Source organism: Labrus bergylta, chromosome 2 (genome assembly GCF_963930695.1).
Source record: "Labrus bergylta chromosome 2, fLabBer1.1, whole genome shotgun sequence".
Classification (NCBI taxonomy): domain Eukaryota; kingdom Metazoa; phylum Chordata; class Actinopteri; order Labriformes; family Labridae; genus Labrus; species Labrus bergylta.
The window spans coordinates 13,325,041-13,342,021 of NC_089196.1; the positions used below are offsets into that span (position 1 = coordinate 13,325,041).

The 16,981-nt window shown below is 40.5% G+C and overlaps 2 protein-coding genes across 5 annotated transcripts in view; one reads left to right on the top strand and one right to left on the bottom strand.

Annotated features, from left to right (window-relative positions):
- rasa1a (RAS p21 protein activator (GTPase activating protein) 1a) overlaps positions 1-13,727 on the top strand; it is a 26,426-nt gene extending 12,699 nt beyond the window's left edge. For 2 of the 3 annotated variants that reach the window (XM_020657352.3, XM_065965196.1), the window contains exons 2-26: positions 1,206-1,358; positions 2,894-3,029; positions 3,393-3,463; positions 4,013-4,130; positions 4,370-4,401; positions 5,307-5,359; positions 5,459-5,666; positions 5,809-5,887; positions 6,085-6,208; positions 6,306-6,462; positions 6,616-6,703; positions 6,989-7,069; positions 7,820-7,977; positions 8,121-8,197; positions 8,305-8,477; positions 8,572-8,731; positions 8,871-9,013; positions 9,163-9,278; positions 9,358-9,444; positions 9,595-9,662; positions 9,745-9,833; positions 9,970-10,047; positions 10,169-10,303; positions 10,409-10,488; positions 12,252-13,727. In XM_020657352.3, coding sequence (XP_020513008.2) covers positions 1,206-1,358; positions 2,894-3,029; positions 3,393-3,463; positions 4,013-4,130; positions 4,370-4,401; positions 5,307-5,359; positions 5,459-5,666; positions 5,809-5,887; positions 6,085-6,208; positions 6,306-6,462; positions 6,616-6,703; positions 6,989-7,069; positions 7,820-7,977; positions 8,121-8,197; positions 8,305-8,477; positions 8,572-8,731; positions 8,871-9,013; positions 9,163-9,278; positions 9,358-9,444; positions 9,595-9,662; positions 9,745-9,833; positions 9,970-10,047; positions 10,169-10,303; positions 10,409-10,488; positions 12,252-12,300 — 2,713 coding nt within the window. In that variant the 3' untranslated portion in view covers positions 12,301-13,727. The remainder of the gene's footprint in view (positions 1-1,205; positions 1,359-2,893; positions 3,030-3,392; positions 3,464-4,012; positions 4,131-4,369; positions 4,402-5,306; positions 5,360-5,458; positions 5,667-5,808; positions 5,888-6,084; positions 6,209-6,305; positions 6,463-6,615; positions 6,704-6,988; positions 7,070-7,819; positions 7,978-8,120; positions 8,198-8,304; positions 8,478-8,571; positions 8,732-8,870; positions 9,014-9,162; positions 9,279-9,357; positions 9,445-9,594; positions 9,663-9,744; positions 9,834-9,969; positions 10,048-10,168; positions 10,304-10,408; positions 10,489-12,251) is intronic. The other variant, XM_020657372.3, reaches the window with a different exon arrangement.
- On the bottom strand, positions 11,543-16,408 carry ccnh (cyclin H). 2 transcript variants are annotated; one of them, XM_020657392.3, is made up of 10 exons: positions 16,223-16,408; positions 16,017-16,138; positions 15,780-15,902; positions 15,594-15,667; positions 15,039-15,252; positions 14,741-14,904; positions 14,169-14,239; positions 13,950-14,052; positions 11,845-11,908; positions 11,543-11,751 (listed from the first exon to the last, which is right to left on the bottom strand). In XM_020657392.3, exons 2-10 carry the CDS (start codon positions 16,131-16,133, stop codon positions 11,725-11,727), a joined length of 957 nt encoding a protein of 318 aa, XP_020513048.2. In that variant the 5' UTR covers positions 16,134-16,138; positions 16,223-16,408; the 3' UTR covers positions 11,543-11,724. The 2 variants fall into 2 exon arrangements, with proteins under 2 accessions (XP_020513048.2, XP_020513042.2); XM_020657386.3 differs by having other exon boundaries at positions 16,017-16,141; positions 16,223-16,407.
- Positions 16,409-16,981: the final 573 nt, after the last annotated feature.

Here is a 16,981-nt window from a genome sequence, read left to right on the forward strand (position 1 = left end):
TCTTCACTCTTCTTTTCCCCTTCAGTGTTACTTCCTCCCTTGGGGGCTGCTTGGCCCGACTCTCCAACTCTTCTCAATCGCCCTCTTCAATTCTCTTATCACTCAAACCCCCTGAAGCGCCCTTATGGACACTAAACTCCTCCTCTCCTCTTCAGGAAGCCTTCTCCAGCCTACTTTTATGAAAGCAGACTTGGTCACGTTTTCTTTATAATCGCAGATCTTGACTGAACCAGACCAGATGGGAGTCCTTTAGGTCTCAAGAGAAACGAGCTGCTGCAGCTCCCCATTCATCTTCTCACCACTGGATGTTTTTTCTAGTCCCTGCCCTCCACCAGTGGCCTAAATTTTGAAAAGCGTGTTAATTTTTTACCCCAGCTGGCAAGAACTGTTAAAGTTCAGCCTCATCTGCTGAAACTTTAACCAGTGTTGTTCCTCTGGCTTCTGTTTAATTCAGAAAGCTTCAAAGCCTTAATGGTGGGCTGGGAACTCAAAAAAGCTTTTAGGCTCCCTCCTCTCCTCATTTGTTTATAAAACACAGTTTGCTCATTCTGTCTGGGTCATATGAAAGTAGCTGATACAGTGTTTTGGAGTTTCCTATCTAATAGGAATTGTATCGAATGATTGCTTATTTATGTACTTATTTTGCATTCATTTCCAGAACTGATCGGAGAAGTTTAAATTTATTAGGTAGAGCAAATGACATGAGGTAACCTGGGGAAGACGATAACGTCTCTATTGCAATATATGTTGTGATGTAGTTCTGTATGATTATAGTTTGTAATTGCAATCATGCCTTATTTTTAATTTACGTTATTTTCTTAAACTGGACTGTGAAGAGCTCAAAGAATTTGACACTGTCCTTTATCATACCAAAGATGTTTTATAAGAGGATGCACTGTGTATTTGAAGTATGCGCCTCAATTTGAACATACTGTACCTCTAGCATGTGTTTGTAGTCTGCTGGCTTCAGTTTACAACAAATATCATATTTTAGGAGCTATGTTTACCTCAGGAAGTTGTTGGTTGTGTCCCTTAAATCTTGAATTAGGTCAAAGTTTACTTTTTTAAATAAAAACAACAGATTTTTTTTTTTACAGTCATAATATTAAATGTTGTTATTGCATGATGTGATGTTTCTTGTGTACACATATGTTGTCCTAACTAACCCTCCATCTTGTCTTTTCCTCCCTCTCTCTTTGCCTCAGGTGGTACCATGGCAAGCTAGACCGAACCATTGCTGAGGAGCGGCTCCGCCAGGCCCGGACCCCTGGCAGCTACCTCATCAGGGAGAGTGACCGCCGGCCCGGTTCCTTCGTCCTGTCTTTCCTCAGTTTGACCAACGTGGTCAACCATTTCAGGTATGATAGAGAAGAAAAAACTTGATCTCAGTGGTAGGTGTGAATGACTACTTAAAGCCAAGTTCAGGCTGTTGCAAGCTAGTTACAATGTTTAAAGTAGCTATTTTTTAGATATTTGTCCTCTCCTGACCTCTTCTTACTTGACCTGGACAATGCGTATGACATTTTAGTTCATTCAACAATTTCCCATTTGTTCCTAATGTAATTCACAGGAAATTTGGAGCAAATAAGAGGTCCCAGTTGTCTACCATACCTATTATATTTTAGTGTGGCGTGAACTGATGCCCATTTATTCTCAGTAGAGTGATGTTAGTGGGTGAAATAGAAAGTGATATGCTATGTCATAATGATTAGTTAATCAGCATTCATACAAATAGAAGATATGGGTAGTAGGGGGATTACAGAAGTTATTCATTACCTGCCATATAAACCCTAGGAGAAGAAGAAAGCTACAGACACTGCAGTGAGAGATCAACCTCAGAGATGAGCCGATACTAAAGTGGGAACGTGTGCATCTGATTAGTGGTTTCCACTGACCTGCACAGCCACAACTCTGGCCTTTTTATGCTATAAACAGAATATCAAAGTGTGACAACTTAATTCTTCAGTAAGCATTTTAACTTGACCACTTTGTGTCGGCTGAAACCCATGACCCTGTTTATGTGCATGTGAGTTTGTTTGTGTGTAACGCAGAAGGCTTTTCATTCATCGAATGTGCGTGTGTGTGGATCCAAAATCATGCAGTGAAACGGGACACTTGTTTAGCAACATTACCACGAGATCTTTAAACCTTGCAGTCAATATAACATCACAAATTAGTCATTACAATCTTTAATCCCCTTCAATTGGTTTGTTATATTCTGTATGTGGATATCAACCAATCGGTGTGGGCTGTTTTCCTGCCATATTCCTCAAAACAAAAATGAAGATTTGCTGCATGATTTAGCTGAGATAGATTTTTTTTTGCATCTTAAGTAAATTGTCTGTGCTCTGGGAAATCGCAGACTTCTTCTAAAGGAACAATGACATCATCTCCTTCATTCACATTGGTTAAGTGTGCATCCATGATGTCATTGATACTGGAAGGAAGGAGCCCTGCTGTAAAGGAATTATGAACACAAGGTTAATTGTGTGTCACCTGCACTTGAAAAGGTTGATGTCCTTAGATTGTGCTGCAGCAAATGAGTAATAGTGCAGAAGGCTTTATTATAAAGCCTCCCTCAGAGATCCACTCAACTGATGGGCAGAGAATAAGGATTAGTGGCTCTGCAATGGAATATGGTTTAAAGCATTAATTTGATCATGCAACTGTTCCAAAGATCTTCAGAGTCACAAATAACAAAAAACTTAGTTAAGTATATTCAGCAGGACAACTTTAAACTCTGTCTTGCATCTTCTTTGCATCAATATTACTTTTTATTTCCTGTTTAAGGATTTTGGAAAAAATCACAAGATGCTGTTTTATGACTAAAAGTGCTAAGTTTAAATAACTTGGATGTTTAAATAACTGCTGTCTTCTTGTTGTGTTCCTCCAGGATAATCGCCATGTGCGGGGACTATTACATCGGTGGCAGGCGGTTTTCTTCTCTATCAGATCTGATTGGTTACTACAGCTACGTGTCATGTCTGCTAAAAGGAGAGAAACTGCTATCACCAGTGGCGCCCCCAGAGGTGAGAACAACACAATAGCTGCTAAATGTGTTTATATCTAAATTCAGCAGCATTTTCATAGTATCCTTAACATGATGAAATATTTGAGTCTTTGGTGAGTCACTTGGTTAAAATAAAAGTGTTTTTCATGTCTTTCTTCTTCTGTTTTTTCCCTTTTTTGCCCCTGGCATTATTCAGAGCTGTTTAAGGCAAAGCTCAAGCTAGTGCTAATTACCTTTTCTTTTTCTTTAGCCCTGTGTGATACCTCCCAGAGGGAGTTGTAGTAGAATTCTTAATTTTATGGAATAATTGGGGGATTTAACGTGGATATGGGTTTGGAAGGTCAGAATGAGACTTTCATTCTTTGTGTTCATGTTTCTGCAGCCTGTAGAAGACAGGAGGAGAGTCAGGGCCATACTTCCATACACCAAAGTGCCAGATACTGATGAGATCAGGTACAGTATAATGTATATCTGTACATAAAAACATGTCTCTTCTCCTGTTTCCTGTTTCTCTTTAACTTTTTTTACCATGTCAAAGGTATGCCCTTCCCCAGTTTGGAAAGCACATCCTCTGACGAGTTGATGAAAAAAAAAAAAACGGTCTTATCCCTGTCTTTCAGAAGCAGAAAGCATTCTTAATAATGATCCCAACTATCCCTGTTGTACTGAATCAAATAAACATCTGTGTGAAGTCAAACTCACCTTGATGCTGACAGAGTCTGACAGGTTTAAACAAAGTAGATAAACATGCAACATTCACTTCAGATGTTACGAGTCACAAGAGACACCTGCTGGATATGTTTTGGTATTACACCCGCACAAAATAAGACTCCTCAGAGTTTCATCATGTTTAATTTTAGCTAACGAGCCACTGATCGCACATCTTCAGAATTAAAATTCCATGTAAATGTGTGATTAAGAAAGATGGTTTTAAATCAGAATGACCTCTTCATAACAGAGGTTGCAGAGAGTTTAACGCATCTTTGATTGCTGTGTTCTCAGCTTCCTGAAAGGGGACATGTTTATTGTTCACAATGAACTGGATGATGGCTGGATGTGGGTGACTAACGTTCGCACAGAGGAACAGGGCCTCATTGTAGAGGATCTGGTCGAGGAGGTGGTAAGTGATGCAAAATAAAGTACATGTTGTCATTATTTGATATCATTTGGCTTGATATCCCCAAAGACAAAATGAATTGTGGATATAACTCAGTGAAGTCTCCCAAGCAATGAGTGGAGACTACAGTATAACCAAAAGTGCCATCGTTCATGTCAATATAAAGCCTTGCCACACATGCTGTAGTCTGTGGCCCAGCAGAGATGTTGTCCTGACACATTTCTGTTGCTGATATTTTTCAGGGACGGGAGGAGGATCCACACGAGGGAAAAGTGTAAGTTGTCTTGCTCTGAACTGTCTTACTTTGCACTGGAAGATAAACAACATTTGAATGCAGTTGGCGTAAGACAAAGCTCCCATGCAAACTTTTCTCATTAGAGCAGATTCTCTGTGGTGCAGCGTCTTATTACTCCACCTGATTATGTGGAAGCGGTTGTTTTTCTCTTCTACTTTTAGCCAATATATTATCTCAGGATAATTTCCAACATATTCCTTCAGCCTCTCTGTTCTCTTATAATGTAATTTGCTTTGCCCTTAAGTTATAAATGATGTTTCTATATTTATATTTTTTAGCAGAGAATAAAACAACTTTATTGTATTGTTAAAGTTGCTATTGTCTACTCACCTATCATGGCATTCAGCTTTGGCAAGACTTTAAGTTTGACTGTAAGTGACTACAATGGAAAAGAAACAAGGAAAAATTTAATTGGCCAGATTGCCACGGGCCGTATTAACAGATAGAATACATTTATTGTTTTATATAAGGCAGTGGTTCTCAACTGATGGGTCGCAAACATGTGACTGAGGAAAAAAAAAAGGTGTCAAAAAAATCTATGAAGCGCTCTTAAAACATGTTGATTTTGTTCCTTCTCTTTGTTCCATCACATTTCGTACCATCAGAGGTCAAAACAGTCAAACTATTTTCATTCAATAAATCTGATAATAAAATATCTGAAAATTTGGGTCACGATTTTCATGAAGTTATTGGTGGTGGGCCTTTTAAGCTGGACCGGTTGAGAACCGTTGATATAAGGCATATACAAGCCCTTCTTTTCATTTTTTGCACTATAAATAAAAGATTATTTAAGAAAGATTGAATATATGGTGGTATAGCATTATTTTCCTCTGTTGATGAGCTAATCTTTTTCTTCTGTTGCTGTTGTTCAATCTCTCGAGCAGCTGGTATCACGGAAAGATCACCAAACAAGAGGCCTATAACCTGCTGATGACAGGTACCATTCCTCTTTCCCTTTCTTTCAGCCAAAGTTATTTATCATTTGTGACGTTATGCTAGAAATAACTTGTTAACATCAAAGTCCATTTATCAAAAGGTACTGCTGAGCCTGCACCAAAACCTTCCTCTCCCACTCCCCCCTCTCGCCTCACAGTCGGCCAGGTGTGCAGTTTTCTAGTGCGACCATCAGACAACACACCTGGGGACTACTCCCTCTTTTTTCGTACCAATGAAAACATCCAAAGGTTTAAGATCTCCCCTACACCCAACAATCAGTACATGATGGGGGGGAGGTACTACAATAGGTAAGCCTCACACTTTGTCTGCCTACAGCTTTTTTTACATCAGAATATAAAAAATATGATGTGCTAATAAAGCCTGTTTAAAGTTATTAGCTTGAAAAATAAGTTTAATGAATCGCCTGTTTTTCTCTCCTCTCTCTGGCAGCGTTGATGACATCATCGACCATTACAAGAAAGAACAGATTGTCGAGGGCTACAACTTGAAAGATCCAGTTTCAGTGCAGGTATGAACAAATGTCTACTAGTGTTATTGAACTTGTCTGAGGTGTTGTTTCTGACCTATCAGGATGGCTTCTGACCATTTTGATTTGATTAGACCGTTTGGATAAAGAGGAAAAAAGCGAAGAAGATGTTGAAGTGTTAGCTGGATCTTTGAATTGCCTTCATGTTCATTGTTGTTGTGTTTGTTTTTTTGCTGCAGCACCAGGAACAAGTTCTTGCTGACACAGTGGATGGGAGAGAAATTTATAACACTATCAGACGGAAAACAAAAGACGCTTTCTACAAAAACATTGTCAAGAAAGGCTACCTCATGTTCAACAAAGGTGTGTGTAACATTGTCTACTCTCTCAGTTGTGAATAATATAATGCAGTCTGTATTTATAAATATAGCAAACTATCCTTTTCTTCTTTGACCTTTAGGCAAAGGCAAAAGATGGAAGAACCTTTATTTCATCCTGGAGGGAAACGATGCTCAGCTCATCTACTTTGAGAGCGAGAAGAGAGCCACCAAACCCAAAGGGCTGATAGACCTTAGCGTGTGCTCTGTGTACGGTGTGCATGACAGTCTGTTTGGCAGGTGAGAAATGAAATGATTCTCCTTAGTATGAAGTAAAATAAGGTGCAAAAGTCTATGAATAGCTTGCCCAGTCATGAAATTAATGTGATTTGTTTTAAGTGATGTATCAAACAGTTTCAAATCATTTTCATTTCTGCTTCTTTTTTTATTCAGGCCAAACTGTTTCCAGATTGTTGTCCAGCATTTTAGCGAGGAACAGTACATATTTTACTTTGCCGGGGAGGCTCCAGAGCAGGCACAGGTGAGCTCAGAATGTGTGGTAACTGTGTGTTCTTTCTCTAAAATGCCTCATGTCTTGCCATGCTGTGAAATGTTGCTGTTATTTATTAAAAAAAAATACATTTCCAGCCTGCACAGGCAGGACTGCTCAGCAGTCTGGTACAAGTCAATCAAGGCCTCAATATGTGCTGGAGGGGTTGATTTCCATTTTGTTCATATAACAAATAAGTTTAAATAGTTTACAAGTTGTAATTTTTTCAACAAATCTACGCCCTAGAAATATTCTGACTGTGTTTTGTTTTTGCAGGATTGGATGAAATGCCTTCAAACCTTCTGCAGTAACTTAAGAAAAACCACTCAGCCAACCACCAACAAGAGACTCAGACAGGTACATACACAATCAGATGATATGTACGTTTCCTTATCACTCAAGTTTAAGACCAACCCATAACAACTTTTTGTAAAATCCAAATTTGAATTTCAAGGGAGGAAAATAAAGATACATTTGGCAGGGTTGCAAGATAATTAGAAATACTTTTAAAGATGTTTCAAGTTCAATATCCTAAGAGGTCAAATGCATAAGACAATACAATAAGAGCAATAATACAAAAAGAAAAAAACTCAGCTATCTTTAACCCTGGATGACTTCACACAAGTTAGTCAGCCTTTTTGCATTTCCATTGAAAAGTCACAAACTCAATTTAAGGCACGTTAATTTATTTCTATTTGAAAGGAAATCCCTAAGTCCAATTGAGTTCACTCTGTGGTGGCTTTCAAATAAATTTTATAACTGTTGAAGTTTTCTGATTAAAAGTCTGTAAGTGTGTCTGTGCAAGTCAAGAGAAGACAGATTTGTTGAGCACAATCATGATCTCTACAGAAGCTGAATCATCAGGAGTGGGCGGTGATTATTTGAAATACTGTAGAGGAAAGCAACTCAAATGGAACTTGAAGTTTTACATTGTCAAAACAGTTATTTTGATTTATTATTGACTTATCTGAGAGGAGAACACTTAAACATTTTAAGATGAAAATACAATAGAAATAATCAATAATTGTTCTTTTTGATCAGGACACTGTTGAACCCTTCCCTACAATATGTATGTCTTATGCACGTAATCTTTTTTCCCCCTCTCAGGTGAGCAGCCTTGTGCTGTATGTGGAGGAAGCCCACAAGCTGCCAGTGAAATATTTCAACAGCCCCTACTGTAACATCTACCTGAATAGCGTCCAGGTGGCTAAGACGCACCCAAGGGAGGGGCAGAACCCTGTTTTCACTGAGGAGTTCATCTTTGAGTGAGTTTATCACATACCTAAATGTGAATGTCCTCCCTCCTCAGCCCTTCTTTCTCCCTCTGTATTCTGTTCTCCTGTGATAACATTTTCTCTACCAGTACCTATTCACAAAATAAGCACATTTTATGTATCTCTTCTTTCAGTGACTTGTCGAGTGAAATCAACAGATTTGAAATCAGCCTGAGCAACAAAACAAAAAAGAGCAAAGAAAGTGACATCTGTAAGTGCATATGTACATTATGTAACAGCTCTGTACATTTCTGCATTCACCTTATGTCTCACAATACTCTTCTGTGTCCCTCCTGTCCTCTTTCTCCTCCTCCTCAGTGTTCATGCGCTGCCAGTTAAACCGTCTGGTGAAGGGCCAGATGATTGATGAGTGGTTCCCTCTCAGCTCACATGTGCCTCTGAAGGGCATCGAGCCGGGCTCCTTGCGGGTACGCGCCAGGTACTCCATGGAGAAGATCATGCCCGAAGAGGAGTACAGCGAATTCAAAGAGGTCTGTTAAGCCGAGAAAAGGGTTTCCGTTGCAAAGTCTGGTGTGAGTGGTGTTGACTAAAAATGATGGTATCATTGTTGTGTGTCCTCTGCAGATGATTTTGCAGAAAGAGTTCCATGTCATCTACGCTCTGGCCCACGTGTGCGGTCAGGACCGCACCTTGTTGGCAAGCCTCCTCCTGCGGATCTTCAGACACGAGAAGGCTGAGGCTCCTCTACTCAGGACTCTCAACGACAGAGAGATTAACATGGAGGGTAAGAAAGGAAGCAATGATAGCAAAAAATGACTTAAATGAATGTTAAAAGATGCTAAAACCTTAAATCCTTCTTAGTAACAACACCCAAGGTTTTGTATTTGTGATATTAACGTTCTCTGCCTGTGAATTCTCACCAGATGAGGCCACAACGTTGTTCAGAGCGACCACGCTGGCCAGCACACTGATGGAGCAGTACATGAAAGCCACAGCCACACCTTTCGTTCACCATGCTCTCAAAGAATCCATCCTGAAGATCATGGAGAGCAAACAGTCCTGTGAGGTAAAAGACCTTCACACAGCAGAACAAGTCACTGAACTATATCCCCCCTGCTCTTTGTACCTATGTGACGTCTGTGTTTTAATTATCTGTATTTGTTTAATTGTATTCTTTGCCTCCTCGTTCTGGCCCTCATTATATCTCAATTCAAGCTGAATCCTTCTAAACTGGAAAAGAATGAGGACGTGAACTTGAACCTGGCTCATCTCCTCAACATCCTGTCTGAGCTGGTGGAGAAGATCTTCATGGCTGCTGAGATCCTGCCCCCGTAAGAACAAGCACATATTTAAACTTCGGCACAATGCCAATGTGTCATTCTACCACAGTAATATGGTGTATCTGTTCAGGACATTGAGGTTCATCTACGGCTGTCTGCAAAAGTCTGTGCAGCAGAAATGGCCCACCAACACCACCATGCGCACGAGGGTTGTAAGGTAATCAGACACAAACTGCTTTAAGATTTCAAACGCTGTCAGCCCCTTTTCTGTCTCTTTTTTTTTTTTTTTGTTCATTGGACAGCAACTTTGATTCAGCATATTATTAACAGGTTTTTTTCTGTTTCACATCATCCGTTCCTCTTTCAGCGGCTTTGTCTTTCTAAGACTGATCTGTCCAGCAATCCTCAACCCAAGAATGTTCAACATCATAGCTGGTGAGCAATACTAATACATCTCCAATGGTTGTCCTGTTACATGTTACAATATTTGTTTTTTTACTACCCTCTCTTCTTACAGACCCTCCATCCTCAGCAGCAGGCAGGACCCTCACACTGGTGGCTAAGTCTGTCCAGAACCTGGCCAACCTGGTTGAATTTGGTGCAAAGGTACTTGAACAACAGTCTGAAAGAACACTTTGACAGTAGCTGTACATCACATGAATTATTCATATTAGTTTGAGTACATTTTGTCATATGTTATGGAGGAGTCATTCAACTGTTTTTATTAAAAATCTTCCTGAAGGAACCCTACATGGAGGGTGTGAACCCTTTCATCAAAAACAACAAACACAGGATGATCATGTTTCTGGATGAATTAGGGGTGAGTAATATTATTTTCCCTTTTTAATATTAATATATAATATTTGAAGTCTCCTGTTTTATTTTGTTGACCCCAACTGAATACTTCAGGAGCTTAGAAAGTTGTTTCACTGTGTTTGTAGAACGTCCCTGACCTCCCTGAAGCCACAGAGCACTTTAGGACAGATCTGTCCCGCGACCTGGCTGCGCTGCACGAGCTCTGCGGCACACACTCAGACGAGCTCCGGACGCTGAGCAACGAGAGGGGAGCACAGCAGGTCAGAGACGCATGATGTCACAGCTGCGCACACACTCACAGGCGGAGATTTATGCTGTTTTCCTTCCATGAGATTTGAATCGACTTTGTGTTTCCCCCTCCGCAGCATGTGTTGAAAAAGCTGCTGGCCATCACAGAGCTCCTCCAGCAGAAGCAGGCTCAGTACGCCATGTCCAACAGCAACAGGTAGTACTGCACTCCTCCTCCTACTTCCATCATCCCATCATCCGTCAAGTCTCCTCCACCGGAGTGCAGCACAGGGGAGACCTAGCATGCTCTACCCTCATCACCATGGCAACCCCTCCACTGCCACCACCCTCCATTATGTCCTCCTCCGATAGTCCCGCCCATCCCCATCCACCTGCCATCTTGTCCCGTTCACCACAAGCGAGCTATGCAACAACAGCAGACGAGTGAAACAGCCGACGCAGTACTTACAAAGAAAAGAAAAAAAAACTTTTACCAGTGACTGACAGCTGTATTTACAGAAACAGATTTTTTTTTTTCCCCCTCACAAACTCTTCAGACTTTGGGTACATTTCATTCCCTTTGTCACGAGGGCCATATACAAAGATTTTAAGAGGTGTCTTTGTACCCGAGGTGTGTTTTGACAGCACAGGTTGCCAAAGTGTATCCCCCACTTCCTGCTCAATATGAGGAAACTGACATGGAGAAGCTAGTTCTCAGTCCTCCTTTTCTTGTAACTGGATTATGAGCAATTATGCTTTTTATACTGTAATTGACTGATTTATTTTAAGGTTGTGACAATATCCGCAAAGAGCTGAAAGGAGCATTTCTATCTATTTTGTTCTTTTGTTTTTCCTTTGTTTTCTAGATTGGAACAAAGTCTTTCAGAAAAGTATGGTTATTTTATATTAAGAATAAATTCTCTTGCTGGAATCATGAGTATATAAATGAGACAAACTGAATTTTTTTTCTCTCAGATGTATCAGCTATTTTGATTATTTGGTAAGTTCTTTTGAAACCTCTCAATGCCAGGCAAGACACATAATCAGAGAAACCAAGTAAAAAAAACTAAGTGTTTACAGCAGAAATCTTTTTAATAGTACAGACTGTATCGGACATGCATGCACTTATTAAACAGTTTTTTTTTTTAAAGTAGCTTAATGAGTCGTTCCTTGTCCCCCGATAAAGGTGGAGAAATGTACGCACACAGTACATCTTTGCTTGTTAACATGTCAAGACTTTTGTAATCTTTTAGAAAAGTGGATACCAAAAATGTAGAAAAATATCTTTATTCTTGCAGAACAAAGGCATCACAAGCACGTACAATCATCTGTAGAAAAGTAAATACAACATGTATACTTATGCAAACTATGACCGTGATGGTTGAATACTGGAATTAAGCAGCATAGTGACTTTAATCTTTGTGTAAATCCAAAAGTAGTAGGGCATAAACGCTCACATCAGGTCTTCATCAGTCCATACCTGCAATTTAAAAAAGTAATCTTTAGCAAGACAAAAAAAATGTGTGGCTTCTGAAAGGTTTACTGTTGCCAGTAATCCAAAGTTAAGTCCCACCTCTTCCTCCAAACGGGCTTCTTTTGCCACATGACCATCTTCTTCATACCCTCGCTTTCGTTTGCTGTAATAGAAAATATATTTTAACAATGTGCAAAAGAGTAAACATGCACCAAAAAAAAAACGGACCAGTTACTTCTGCAAATATTTCATCATCAGAACTTGTGTTTGCAAGCACTGATTGTTGGTGAACTCTGTTGTCTACACACATGTAGCATCTTGTTTCCAGCACACCTTCATGGTCTCCATCAGTAGTTGTAGTTTCATCGTTCCAATGTTTGACTTCATTTGGACTAGCTCCCACCATGCATTTTTTTTTATGCATTCAAAAATGATACAAGCATGTAATTACACAAGTGACCTTTTTCCAGCATGTGCCTCTCAAACATGTCCACTTTACTTCACAGGACAGAGTGCACCATCATGTCTCTGGCTGCTGCCATCCAAGTTATGTGAGTTTTACAGGTTTCCAGCTGCGAATCGAAATGCGTGGTAAGTTTGACCACACAGCCAGCCAAAGTGAGTCCTCGACAGATGAGGCCGATGACAAAAGTCAGTTTGTATTTATAAGCATGTGGCCTAGATTTAAGGCAGTTGAAGCGCAACATGGCTGATCTCCATGGGAAACCACTTGCTGCATATTTGAATACTGACCTTCCAAAGTCCTTCCCAAAAAACGCTTCAGACACTGACAGTGATTTCGAATTTGACAAGAAGCCTCATCACACGAGACCTGAAACGATGATTCTATGAAGATGGACCTGAGATACCGTCGACTGAAGACGTATCTGACCTTCTTTGTCTTTCCTGGTATGCCTTCCTTCCCCTCAGAACTTTGACTCGTTAATGGTTGAGAAAGAACCAGACCTCCACGATCAGCCTTTTCTTGACTTGGACTTAAGACCAGGATTACAGGGAAGGCAATCCAAAGCATTGAAGTAGCCGTCATCAGGGAATTTTAAACATAGCACCTCTCTCCGAGATGACACAAGCCTTAACGCCCTTTTTACACACCTGCCGCTTGCCTGGGCCACCTGATATTATGACAAGCTCTTCCTTTCATCTTTGACTTCCACTCGTCTTTCTGTATGAATTCCACGCAGCACTGAAACCACTTGTTACCTTTTCTATATGCTGCTTTGTTTGTTGATATGCTAAACTTAGGCTTGTATAGAAGTAAAAAGGTGTTTGTGTATGAAATAGCTGAGGTGAAAGATAGAGTTTGTAGGAGATTTCTGTATCCTGTCCTGTGCATGTGTTAACCCTGAATGGATCCTGCTATTGTGTGTGGGCCTACATATATGCTGCTCTAACAACCACCACCTGGACTTCCTTTAAGCTTCAGGGTGTGAACGAATAAGCTTTTCATGCATTTGCAGTCTCTCTTGCTCCCCCTCCCCCCCCGATCACAGAGTGCCGTTTCAGCACACCTCTGCACTGTTTCCATGTAGATTCATCCTGAGAAGTCATGCCACGCACAGATTTAGTCACAGACGTAAAAAGGTTGGCTCGTGTGCCTCCTGATGACTCGAGTCAGAATCTGTGCCTGTCATCGCTCGAGAGTTTACCAAACTGTTTACTGTAGATGCACTTAAGATACTAAAAAGGACCTCACCGACCTCACCAAGTGTTAACAGACAACTGGCGACAGACAAATGAGCCTGGACGTCTCCTCATCAGCAATACCAATATATCAGCTGTGCTACACGGTATGGGTGATGTAGGTAGGAATGTGGCGTGCTGTTGTACTTCCTTTCTTGTATTTCATACAGCTGATGATGTGTTCCTTTTTATTTTTCTACCTGATTCTGAACCTTGAACCTTTTGCATCTTAGATACGAGAACCTGGCTAAAATAAAACTGTTACTATGTATGAAAACAAAGGGATGGAGTTACTTTGACTTGGGTGTGCATACACAAACCCACATCAATGTGTGCTACACATCTAAACATAAAAGGTGCTGCGACTTAAAATGATCCCATAACTACAATAGACTAGTACTGTCTTATTTTAAGAACTAGATAAAATGCATTGTATCTGCCTTTGCGTTTTAATATGACAGTCTTTATACCATAAAGAACATGTGCAGGAAACGTATCCTTACTTGCTTGGACTGAATTCAGCATGAATCCTCTCCAGCTTCTGTTTGTAAACATTCACCTCCTCTGCTTTGGGTAGCTCGTATTTCGTCAGGAGGGTTTTCATCCCTGCATGAGCACACGATACAAATCTTAGTTTAGCGACTTTACCAACCTGTAGTAAAGCCAGAAACAGCTCAATAGCACCATCGTGTGGTGTCAATTTGAAGGTACAGTTTACTCACGTCTCATTGACTCGTACATCTTTGAAAGACTCTCTTTGTCCCCTTTCAGCCCCAAACACTCAGTTAGGTAGCTAGGGGTGTGGAAAAACAAATGTGTCAATGTTACACCCGATATGGTGGGAATGAGGCAGAATATTTCCCTTCAATTATATAACATAAATAAATTAATCAAGGTCACTCAACCAGAACCATATTTGTCAAATATGTCCAAAACGACCTTTAACAAGACTTAAAAGCACAAATATAAAATAAATTGTATTTAATCAAAGATAAAAAAAAAAAAAAAGAAATAAGTGAATTGACACTTTGGTTTAGTGTATTTTCCAGGATATAAAGGTAAACACACTTAACATATTACATACGCCAAATGTGTGTAATTTACATTTCATTCAAAGTTTGTGTTTGTATGTGCCTGTTAGCAATGACAAATAGTCAAGATGTAGAAAGAAACATATGTTAGCATGAGATTACATCGCTCTTCATTGTTTTTATATATTACTCCTAAATCCCTGCTTTGACATTAAACCTCATCAATGGTCCTTGCGTCAACTCAAACATGCCCGATGACTAACCTCTCCATGCTGAGACCGGCTCTTGATGAACTGTTCAGAATAGCTGTTAGAGCGATCTGAGAGGGCGGAAACAGCAGACCGGCATCTGTCATGGTTGCCTGTGTTAGAAAGTCATCAGCACTCTTCCTGAGTGACTCTGGGTTCTCTAGCGTGGGGTATCTTGTCTGGGGGGGGGGGGGTGACATTATTGAAGAGATAACATTCAGTTGGACTGATAATCCTGACAACAGAAAGAACTAGACGAGCACTAGGTGACAATTTAAGGGTGCAAGAGCTACTTTTAAGAATAATCCCGTACCTTGATGTCGATGAGCAGGCCTTCCATGGGTCTGTAGGGGGTGTGGACCACCAGGTGAAAGTTGAGCTGTTGGATCAGCGGCAGCTCATACTCCAGGATCTGCTCAAGAACCCTTTCCTGGCCTGCTGGGGTCTCCTGCAGAAGGTTGCCCACAAACTGGGTGCTGGAAACGTTGAACTCCTCCACTTTACAGGACAGGTATGCACAGATCAGCCTGGAACACGAAGGTGAGTTCAAAACAAGGCGTACCATTCCCCCCGCCCCCGGCATTTTGGGCAATTCATGCAAATCTTTAAATGATACAGGTCACATTTGTGTGTTATTTCTACACACTACAGCTCATAAATTATGCTTAAAGTTTACTTTTACCCCCCAAAAAACCCCATTTAATTCAACATCAAGTTAAGCCGGGATTGAGAGGGCGGCACGACTTCAATAAAAGTTTTCAACGTTGACTCAAGTCCAAAATAAGCTCCATTATTGTCCCTCCCTATCACTGTTTTATAATATTGTGTATTTCTACCATTCAAGTTGACTTTGACCAATGCTACTCACATGATAATCCTTGGGTGGTACTCCATAATAGAGTTGTTCAGATAGAATCTCCTGAAGTACGTGATGGCTGTACCCTGCACAGGTGAGACACACACGGGTCAGACAACTTCAGGCTTTAGGCAAACATCGAGTCACACACACACACACACACAGGGTGAAACAGAAGACACACACATACACACATACCACAACAGATTTCGGCATTACAGGCTTGAAGGCGTTGCAGAAGTCCAGCAGCCTCCTCTCATAGTGTTTGAACAAAACGTCCTCCTCATGACGCTCCAGGAAGCTGGACGCACTCGCGCCGGTCTGTTTCACAAAGAGCAGGTGAAGAAGGTGAAGAAGGTGGAGCAGGTGAAGAAGGTGAAACAGGGGTCTCTTGTCCTTCTTTGGTATCTTTCATATTTAACTATCGGTACTCACCTTTCCACTTTCGCGTATCTTGTTACGGAATTTCTGATTGGCCTTTTGTCTCAATTGCTCCAGTTCATCTTCACTTTTAAAAATCCAGTATTTTCTCTGTGAACTGATGTGAAACATGGCTGCTTCTGGAAGATAAAGAAGCGGTCAAAAAAAATGGACTAAAAGACAATAAAACAACATTTAGCAGCAGTGTGACATTTACTTACTTTGTGTCTACAAACACGCTAGTCCATTTATTCCGGATAAGAAACCTGGTGTTTTGGGGGCAGTATGTAGCTTTAGCGTCGTAAAACACAGCTTCAAAAGCTTTACTGTGATACTTTCTGAGCTACTGGCTAAAAATCCTGAAACCAATAATAAAACTGACGCCTGTCGCCAATCCTGTGCGTCACGTTGTCCCTCTTTGATGACGCCGTACTACCGTAATTTAGAACCAAGGGCGCAATTGAACTCTCTCTCTCTCTCTCTCTCTCTCTCTCTCTCTCTCTCTCTCTCTCTCTCTCTCTCTCTCTCTCTCTCTCTCTCTCTCTCTCTCAATTTCAATTAAGAAAGCTTTATTGAATGTTACATAAACAATATTGCCAAAGCAGCAACACAATACAAAACAGTATCAACAGTAATCAATGATGAAGCATGATTCAAAAATAAAAAATACACAATTTCATACAACAACAAATAAACAGAAAAAACGGTGTGTGTGTGTGTGTGTGTGTGTGTGTTCAGAAAAATAAAATGAGTAATACAGCAACAATTATGAACTTTCTATGTATAGTTATACTAAATATTCAAATATTAAACAAACATGAATAAAGCAGTGTGTGCTGTTAGGTGACTAGATACACCTGTCAGGTGTTGTCATGGTCGTCCCTCAGGCTGTGACACGATTGACATATTTCTCTGCCTCGCTGCTAACTCTGTGTTCTTCCAGTATGTGCTGTGTTATATGTTGGTCTGAGAGCGACTCA

Excerpts from the sequence above, each read along its gene's own strand:
- ccnh (XM_020657392.3), bottom strand. The coding sequence starts at position 16,133 with ATGTTTCACATCAGTTCACAGAGAAAATACTGGATTTTTAAAAGTGAA. Across the intron at positions 15,903-16,016 it reads AGATACGCGAAAGTGGAAAG|ACCGGCGCGAGTGCGTCCAG; the intron begins GTGAGTACCGAT and ends TTTGTGAAACAG. Across the intron at positions 11,752-11,844 it reads AAGCCCGTTTGGAGGAAGAG|GTATGGACTGATGAAGACCT; the intron begins GTGGGACTTAAC and ends TTTAAATTGCAG.